Genomic DNA, 10,591 nt, shown 5'->3' on the forward strand with positions numbered 1-10,591 from the left:
GTCAAGTCTAACCAAGCGTATAAATGCAGAGTAGTAGGAGTAATCGGACTATGAATCACATTATCCGGTTATGTTAGTCCGACTAAGACTAGCTTTATTTTAGTCGGACTAATCGTGTTTACATGACATTAAGAAAACCAAATTATTGTCTTAGTCTGACTAAAATCAACTTACAAAGTGAGTTCAAAGCATGAGAGAGCATTAGATGAGAAAAAATCTGTAAAATAGAGCGGAGAAGAGCAAAAACAAACAGGAGGGATGGAAAAAAGAGAAAGTGATTAAAGAAGTGAGATAAGTGGAAAGTAAAGGTGAAAACTGAACAGTGTGTCTCCTTTTATTTTCAATGGCTCACTGTAGTGCTCCAAGACTTCAGTCCGTGTCCATGTGTGTGTGTGTGTGTGTGTGTGTGTGTGTGTGTGTGCGCATGCTAGCTTCCCCGTGTGCGCTCTTTCATTCTTTATCACTCTGGCTGATTGATTTTTTGTGGTCTGGCTCACTCGCAATCACGAAAGAAAGCACATATACGCACATGCACGCACAAAATGACCCACCTCATACTCTGTCACGCATATGCACAAGCACATTGTAAAAGGCTGCATCATTTTGAATGATGTATACACATTCCACAAAATAATCCATTTATGCATAAGGCCCAGAAAGCTTCGCTAAGTAATGAACACGCAGACACTGTCTCTCTCTCTCTCGCTCTCAGCCTTAACCATTCCAGCATTTCTTTACCACTCCTTCAATGACACCAGTGATTTTGCACAAATGATGTGCAAAACGCAGCAGAAGTACATGCTGAGCCCATCGGCACACAATGATACTTGTTGTAAGGCAAATCTGAAATTATATTCATCAAAATGCTTCTCAAATGTATATCAACCCCACGCCGTTATCTGACACTCTGTTAAAACAAAGATAAGGATTTATTTATTACACACACAAACTCACACACATTAACTACAAAGACAAGACCTCACTGCAGCTGAGGAGATTATAATCCCATGTCACCCTGAGGGTTTCCTCACGACACTAACACATGACATCAGATGCTCGGACAGCACTTACAGATAATGACACATTTAGTCATGACAGATATGACAATTCCGATCGACTTAAAACGAAATGTATTATTATCATCATGTTAAAACAGAGCTCGTACTTGAGAAGAATGAACTACTGGTCCATACTGACCTGGTCCTTGAATTAACAGAGAGATTATCGCTCGTGCTCGAAGCTGTGCAAAAGTTCAAAACATTCAGCCTTGACGCACGTCAGACATTCTAAAGAAAGACCAAGTTGTCCAGCAGAGGGTGCTGTGACCGCAGCCTGGCCTGCCCACGCCCTCTTTGGTCTTCAGAAGAAGACAACAGCAATGTTATGTTGTTTTCAGGAAACAACTGAGGTCAAGGACGTAGCTGCCTATGTAGCTGTAGCGCTAAGTCATTAGTCATATCTGCAGATCCTGGTGTGTTTGCCGCTATCCGATAACACATTTTTAAAGACAATATCTGCCAATCTTATACTTCGAGACTGAAGAATATGCTTCAGTCAGTCTTTTGTTTGCAGAGAAATCTTCCACTTTCTTTCATGTACATATTTACAGACTGTACGAGTTGCGGTTGCAGATAAATCCACGTTGTTATTGTTCAATTAAACACCCATACACCTTGCCTGCAGTCCCTTGTCTGTTTAGCATTCTAAATGCAACAGTGCGAAGGGAACCTGTCAATGATTGACTTATCATACTTCAATCAGGTACACTTCCGTTATAATTAAACCCCCTTTTTTTTTTTTTTGCGACAAATGGAAATGCAGTTGTGCAGTTATGCATTTTAAACTTCTTAACCTGATCTAGAAAAGGTGGAGGCAGCAAAACTTTGCCAGCAGCTACAGTGAGAGAGGAGTGTTCTTTAAATGACTGTGATTGGAACATGACTAACGGCTGATTACAACTGGGGCGTAAGGCTTCATTTGCACCCACTATAAACACTTATGAACAATTGTGCATTATACAACGCTATACCTGTACAGCTAAATCAGGACGTATAGATGCAATCACAAAGTGCGTCTTTGCTGTGAGTGTTTGAATGTTGTGTTTCATGCTCATATGGACCGTAGGCGACGTCCCACACACCTACAATCTGGGATATTTTACATTAAGGCCGATTACCTCTCTACCCTCCAGTGACTCCTATGATATTGTTAATAATGTGCGTTTAATGGAGCGTTACACTATTGTATTTTTGTTGTCTATTTTCCCCCAGTAAAGAAATAAAATGACATTGTTTTTGACATCTCAAGTGTTTTGTATTCATGGAGTTAAATCAAATCATTGGTATAATGATAACATAAGATGCTCCCCATCAATATAAACAATATAAAGTGAAAATGCGGAAACAGCCCACCTCACAAAATACACACACAACCACACACACACACAACCACACACACACTCTTAATGAGGATGCCATCACTGTGTGGCTGTGTTCTAATTGTCTCATCTTCTGAGGTGACACATTCTTGGGCCGTGGTTTAAATTAACACCCAGTCCTCCTCTAGTGCTGCTGCTATTCACACCCACCGCATCACTGCAGCACATCACACACACACACACACACACACACACACACACACACACACACACACACACACACAGACAGACACACCCTGGATTTACCCCTCCAAAAATACACACAGTCCGTCACCTCACTTTTTGTCCTTTGATTGCTTCATCACCAGCCAACACCCAATCTCTGTACATGCTTACAGTAAAGTAACTGTAACACTGCTCAGTGTTATAGTCCACAGACCTGGGTGTGGAGGGCTGTGGTGCAAATCCCGGTCAAGGCATTGAGCTGCCTTGGCGGAGGTCTGCCCTCTCCAAGTGCTTTTCTAGTTTTAAATGCAATAGTCAAATGACAACGTGGAGATAGAGTTTTTAGATTCTCTGCCCGAGCCCGACCCGGGCCCGGCCAATATTTCCCGCCACTATCCTCAGGCTGGGCCGGGGTCGGGCCCTTGATCAAGCATCTGTGTTTTTTCTCCCTCGTCGTGTTCGCGTGGTATGTTATAGCACGGCGTATTGTGTGAAGGTTTAAAAACCTGCGGCCATGAACGCATCATTTAAAAACCAGGAAGCGTATCAACGTGCACGGGCTCTGGTCGGGTCGGGCTTGATTTTTTTGGGCCCGATCTAAGCTATACTTGGAAACAACTAAGTAAAATAAAAATTGTTTTATACTGCGTATACTCGTGGCAAGGGCCTTGCTCCACTGAGGCCACCATCTTGCACCACTATACGTCTCCACAGAAAGTCGTGCTGCGTGGGTCAATACTCAGAAAATCCATACTTCCAATCCCCCAAACGTGTCACTTCCACAGCCTTCGCACAGTCTGCCAGAAGGAGCCATTCAGAGAGACCGCCAAAGCAAATCTATAGCTTATTCCAGCATTTTCATGACGGTCGACACTGTCACTGTAGTGACACAAGTGACGGTGTCTGGAAATTGATCCGCAATTAATCCATAAGTATGAACTCTCTTGTCACGAGTGGACAATCTTAAATTGGCTCCGTTTCTGCCTTTTTTTTTTTAACCAATCAAACGGGAGTATAGTAGAGCATGTATACGAATGGGGGTTAAACTGCTGCATTAGAGCCGCAGCATCTTCAGGTGCACGGAGTTTAATCAGTCAGACTTTGACAAACCTATTATGTTTGTAGACTATGCCTCACTATAGCTCACATCACACTCTCCCCTTCCTCTCCCGTTTTTTGTCTGTTTTACTGCATCTCTCTGTTCTGCACAAGACAGAGTGACCAATTCTCTTCTTCCCTCCACCCTCGTTTCCTTCCTCCGTTCTCCTCCCCTCTGCAGCCGAGCCGCCACATATCACCGATTCTGACAGAACGCGAATGAGGTCCCTGAGGGAAACATGAGCTCCCTATCGGGAGCTAAACTCCTCGTGGGCATTTTTTTTTCCTTAACACAACCCAATCAATGACATTTCATATTATCTACTGGAGTCACAGGGAAGAAGCAGCTGTGGCTGGGCTTTAGGTCAGACCGAGGCCGAGACAGAACCCGTGTGCTGTGTGGAGTTCTGCTTTGCTTTGCCGAGGCCACTGAAGCGAGCGAGGTTGAGCGTTAGCCGGAGACGGAGCTTCATGTCGGAGGGTTATCTTCAGCTCGACTCGCAGAAGAAAGCACACTCAGGGGATGGTCGGGGAGGTCACTGTCCACGCTTGACCATTTTCATCTGTGCAACATCACAAACAGGCTTTTAGAGATGTGTGTGTGTGTGTGTGTGTGTGTGTGTGTGTGTGTGTGTGTGTGTGTGTGCAGGGGGGTGGGCGTATCTCGCTCCTAGCATCAGGGAAAGTAATCCCTTTTATGGTGTAAATTGATTAATGATCCAGCTCAGCTCTCATAATGGGAAAGAAAAATGTAGCGTAGTCAAGCGGAGATGAACAAAACTAAGTTTAAGTAGCATTACTCAGTCGCAGCTTCGGTGCAACAGGACATTCATCAAATTCTCTCGGAATATAATTCAAATAAGAGCACTGTTATTGCTCGGTTTAAACCCCAGATCCGAGTCGCTCTTAAATCAAGAATGACAACGCGACACTAAGTCACTCATTTCACAGTATGATCCGTCTGTGTGATTAGAAATGAGTTCCACCTAAAGAACCGTTGCTTATTGTATCATTAGTCGCGATCATAGCTTTTCTCGGCGACAGAGTAAATCCCTCTGGCACGCCGAGCTGCTGCTGCTGGTCCTCGAGGCACGAGCACTGGTGTCGATCGCAGCTGCGCAAAAGATGCTGACCTGTAGCATAAGCGCACTGAAACAAATCATCAACAGCACAGCACAGCACATCACAGGCCGCTTTGATGAGACCAGAAAACAACAAAGTCAGCTGAAGCACAAGCACACAGAGGTCTGCTCTCCTCGGCTACTGCAAAGGTACAAATGATCTATATATTATAACACAAAACCTGCAAAATTAAATTACAGTGACAAGCATAAAATGTATGGATTAAAAGCACTACATACTGTATAAAATGAATGTATCAACTAAGAATAATTTTCATAGTTATTCTAACATGCATCCACGCCAGAGGGCAGGCGTGAGATGAGTTCTTACTTAATCAAATATGAAGCCGTAATTACAGAGACATACAAAACACATTAATGTCAGCCATATACGCACTAGTTCTCTCCTTGTGACCTGATGCATAAAACGTGCTCGGATACAAGCTAAAATAAAGAGGTCATGGCAACAAGACAGTACCATGAAGCTTCTGTTGGAGAGACGGAGAATAAGATGTTATCTTCATTTTGTCAAAGAGGAAGCACTGTGTATGTATGTTATGATCTATGAAAAGTAAGCAAACAGAGAAAGAATTCACATCACAATCTCAGTCGGTTACACTTTATAATAAGTACACACTATTAGCATTAGCTAAGCATTAATAAATATCAAATTCACCATTTATAATGTATGAATACTCATTAGTATGTAGTTTATAAACACAGTTATAAATGTTTTACTCTTCCCATCAGCTGAGGAACAGTGTCCAAATAGCTTCTGTACTCAGGCAGCCAATCAGCATCCACGTCCAACAAACAAGGGACTGCTGTCTCACCGTGTCCTCACTGTGTGTCCAGCAGTCGCTCAGTATATGCACAGTATATAACACTCAGCACATGAGTAAAACATTTATGAATGTGTTGATAAACTAAATACTAATGAGTATTGATGCGTTATAAATTACCTACCTACCTATAAATGAAACCTAGTTCCCTGGTGTCCTAATGAACATGTCTGCGACATGCTTTGGTCAAAATATCAATAAAGGATGAAGCACCACAGCAGTTCACAGGACTTCCGTTTTTTTCGGATACCGATGCAATCGCCAGCACTCTTGCGTGTTTTACAGACAAAGCGGAGCTCTGTGAGACAACAATTCCAATTTAGCCCATTGTGACGTCTCAATGAGCGCGGAATTAAATATCGCGTGTTTTATCTCCTGTACTAAGACTGAGGAGCACCACAAAAACATGACTGGGTCATCTTTTTTCACACTTTGCCGACTGAGTCCCAAATATTCGGATTTAAATGATTAAAAAGTTGATTTTGCATAATATGTCCCCTTTAACTAATGCCAATAGTGTGTACTTATTATAAAGTGTCTAAGATTCCCTGTTTTCTTCAACCAACAGTGGAACAAAACTCACTGTAAATTAACTTTACGATGACAAAACCCTCACTGAAAAGCCTCACATTCCGTCTCTCTGATCCCAGTTCGCCACCTCGTCGTCTCAGCTCTGATCTGTCCGACACAAACTGGAGCACAAACCCCCGACGGCACCTGGAGCCTCCTCACGGCAACATCTGAGCGCGCGTTAAACAACAGATGCCACCAAAGCAAACGTTGGAAGTGCGACGCTTAGCTAATGATTGCATCTCTCTGGGCTGTTTTCCAGGTGACTTATGTTGCGGCCCCTGCTGCTGCAGACGAGGATGAGTGAAGACGTATTGATCTGCTGTTTTGCAACCCAATCAATGCCGCCGCCGCACCGATATTAGCCGTGTTTTCAGGTCAAGCTAAAAAAAAAAAGACACGAGTGCACCGATCCAGACAGTCAATTAATATGAAGTGATACTATTAACCTGTGATAAATAACACTGACGTCTTTGCAATCACCTCATATGATTGCACCGCGCATAGTTTATTCGATTACAAGATAATTGAACATCACTGGTGCCTGGGTTGAACAACGTCATTGGTATTCATGACTAGGAGGGAAATGTGCCAGGGTAAATTTGCTATGCCTGAAAAGTTTCTTTAAATAAGACTGCGTTTTTTCAAATTAATGAGATATGCACACAACCGCACTGGAATTTTTAATGTGACCATAGAAGAGAAGTGAAGGCAGCATCAGCACACGAGAAGTCATTGTTTTCCCTGAGAGAAAACACACACACACACACAGCTGCACTCTCTCTCTCTCTCTTCGACAGAAACAACCAGCAAATCACTTCATCTTTTTTTTTCCTCTTGTCCCTTTCTTCATAAAAAGCCTTCCTCACTTCCACATCCAGACGCAGTCGAAGGAAAACAGAAACTTTCTTTGATTTCAGATTCTTTTTTTAAACTTAAAAGGAAGAAGAGTTAATGTCAACTGTGACTATTCTCCAAAAATAAGCTCATGTGTGGAGTCTGGCCTATTTAGCAAAAAGAATGCAACACCTGAAACACTTCATACTGTATATATACATACAGATATCTGCCATTATGAGAGAGGACTAAATATCGTATGTTATGGGTCACACAGTTGGTGCAATGGTAGCAAGAAGACCCGGGTCTCGGTCGGAAAAAACCCGGGAACCTTTCTGCGTTTTCTCCGGATTCCCACAGTCCAAAAACATGCATATATGGCGGATATCAAATTATGTAAATTAAGTAAATTGACCACTCTAAATCACGTGTCAAACTCGAGGCCCGGGGGCCAGATGTGGCCCGCCACGTCATTTTATGTGGCCCGCGAGTGATTAATTGGTCTTAAAAATCTGTGTTAAAATAGGTCTATGCTGCTTTAAGGCGTGCGTTGACCATAAACTACATTTCCCACAATGCAGTGCATCATTGTTTACGCATCATGCGACGAGTGAAATGGAATAAGTAATAAATAAGTTATTAAGCAATATGTTAGAGTAGTTACCTTTATTTTACATTATATTTGGTTACATTTATTCTGTATGACAGTCACATCTGGCCCTTTGAGGGTAACCGTTATGCTGATGTGGCCCTCAGTGAAAATGAGTTTGACACCCCTGCCCTAAATTGACCTTGAGTGAGTGTTTGTCTCTATGTGACCCTGTGATGGACTGGCGATCTGTCCAGGGTGTGACCCCCGCCTATCGCTCCATGTCAGCTGAGATTGACACAGCGCCCCCCTGTGACGCTCATGTGGCGGATAAAGCAATAGATACTGGATGGATGGATATTTTATGTTATGGGTTACACGGTTGGTGCAGTGGTTTGCACTCTTGCCTTTGCAGCAAGAAGAACCGGGTTTGATACTCAGTCAGAACACGGGAACCTTTCTGTCTGGAGTTTTCTCTGGATTCTCCCGTTTCCGCCCACAGTCCAAAAACATGCAGATTTGGGGATTAAAAATAATGTACATTTTGTAAAATGAACACTCTAAATTGACCTCGAGTGTGAGTGTACCCCGCCTATCGCTCTACGTCCCCTGAGATTGACACAGCGCCCCCTTTGACGCTCATGTGGAGGATAAATCGGTAGAAAATATGGATGGATATCGTGCTTTTACGCATTAAATCCTCCCACTGTTGTGCACTGAGCATGAATGATAATGCAGAGTTGGGGAAAAAAGGGGCCTGCTGTTAATTGGATTTGAATGGAAATGAATGGATGTTTTACATTGAATCAATGGTGCCGAGTTGTGATCACATAATGAGGGGCCAAAATTCCCTTTAAAAAAAAAAAAAGGTCATTATTATTCTAATAAGCCCACATTTTATCCATGATTCCGGCTAATGCTCTTTGTGTAAGAGCAATAAGACTAATAAAGGCTAACTGTATTTATGCCCATTTTTCTCTCAAAGGCAGCGAGGGCCAGCAGTGTTAATGAGATTCACCCTGGCTGCTAATTGACGTAAGCTTGGATGACGTAAGGGCAATAGTAAGCGATCTGCAGCGTCAGCATCAGCCGAGGCAGCTGCGTGACTTTCAGCTAACGACAGAAGGCCAAAGCAGAGGCACTTCATTATGAAGCTGCACCGCCGCTCTGCTGCCGGCCAAGGGCTCGTGGCTTCAAGTAATAGGAGTAACTGTGTAATGGCAGCATTTGCAGTTTGCTCACATTGTGTGCACACAGTCCCACCACCCTCCACCCTCCACCACCACCACCAACCAACAACCACTGTCTCCTGTCCAAAAAAACAAAAAAATATATTTTTCTCACTCTCTTGCTCTTCTGCACCGGAGCTGAGTCTCTTAAACGTCACGGCTGATTAATAGTGTATGGGCAGAGATGAAAAGAGGAGGAGGAGGAGGAGGCAGGGAAAGGAGAGGACAAAAGGTAGAGAGGTGTTTTGGAAGTAATGTTGTGAACAACTTGTGAGCTTTAAAAAAAAAAAAAAAGGATTTGAAGAGCCGATTGTAGCAGAAAACAAAGAATTGTGCTGATATGATAACGGCCTCTTGTGTAGTTTGCTACTGGATGCAGAGAGAAAAATGTCGTCTTTTATCTTTTATCACAAAAAAAACATCTCACATACACACACACACATGTCCAAAACAGTCATACGCTTCCGCCACAGAAATCTCATTCAACACATCCCTTAATTGCCCGATCGATGCTTGTAGAGGCATGCAAATTAAGCCGATAGTCGATAGGGGCTGGGCGATGTCGAGCGTCCACGCACTGAACGGCGTGCCATTGATCAAAGTGCACACTGCGCTAAAAGCCCAGGATTAAACCATTTGTCTGTAGGCTCCACCTTGAACCATTCTCCTGACCCTCGAGCAAACCCGGCGTGAGATACACAGCAAAAAGCTCCTCCAGAAGTTTTAGACCATCCATCACTGAGAGCTTTAGGAGAGACACACACACACACTTATAGCCAGGCTGCTGACGCACTAACACACACACACACACACACAGGTGAGATAAGGGGGGACGTTCTCTATAGGGAAAGGTAAGAGGAGCTCAGGGCTGTAAGATATCAATATGGTCTCACCTTGTGTTTCGCCAGCCAAAGACTCATCCCAGCGTCTCAGAAGTAGCATGATGGTGCGGCCTGGGACTCCTCTCTCCCTCTCATAGCCTCAGACTGAGGGAGGCTCAACTGCAATCAGCAAAAGACAATTAGGAATTAGGAATTTTCCATTTCTAGTTATGTTTGTGTTCATCTATACGGAAGTGTATTGCATTAGCTTAAAAAAAAAAAAAATAAATGTTTTTCTGAGTAATTAATTTTCGGGGGGTTTTTTATATATTTGTTCTGTTTTTGTGACTAATATTTTTTCCTAATTTTTGTTGTTTGTTTTTCGTGCACATTTTTTTTCTGTTTTATGTGCATCCAAATACGTCCGTGACTTTTATGTTATGTTGCTAACTAACTGACAGACAGACAAACAAACAGAGACAAACATAACCTCCTTACATTACTCCGAAAAACAGACCAAAAAATAAATTACTCAGAAAATCAGGAGAAAAAAATTGTCAGGAAAACAGAAACAAAAATATTTCTTCTGTATCTGTAGATCTACACTCAAAAACAGACTTTTTTTGCTTGTTTTTTTTTCTGTTTGAACCTCAGCACTTGTAGAAGAACAAGGGCTGACCTTGTTCTACCTGGAACCATTTGCTTCTTGCAAGGGTTCTTGGTAACACTAATGGTTCCAGTAAGAACCATTTTGATCCCGAGAAACCTTTAAAACCCCTGAATAAAGGGTTTTAAAAGGATTCTTGGTAACACTAAGCGTTCTTTTTTAAAGAACCTTTTTATCAAGGTTCCACCTGGAGCCAAAAAGGGTTCTCCTATGAG

General features: G+C 42.8%; 1 protein-coding gene across 1 annotated transcript in view; it reads right to left on the reverse strand.

Moving 5' to 3' along the window:
- The window catches only part of grin2ba (glutamate receptor, ionotropic, N-methyl D-aspartate 2B-a), a gene marked incomplete at both ends in the record, with an annotated part of 137,483 nt that extends 127,675 nt beyond the window's left edge, over positions 1-9,808 (reverse strand). Inside the window, one exon of the mRNA XM_083897085.1 lies at positions 9,782-9,808. Within this exon, the coding sequence (XP_083753211.1) occupies positions 9,782-9,808 (27 nt within the window). The remainder of the gene's footprint in view (positions 1-9,781) is intronic.
- Positions 9,809-10,591: the final 783 nt, after the last annotated feature.

Source organism: Microchirus variegatus (assembly GCF_963457635.1).
Source record: "Microchirus variegatus genome assembly, chromosome: 10".
Lineage (NCBI taxonomy): Eukaryota > Metazoa > Chordata > Actinopteri > Pleuronectiformes > Soleidae > Microchirus > Microchirus variegatus.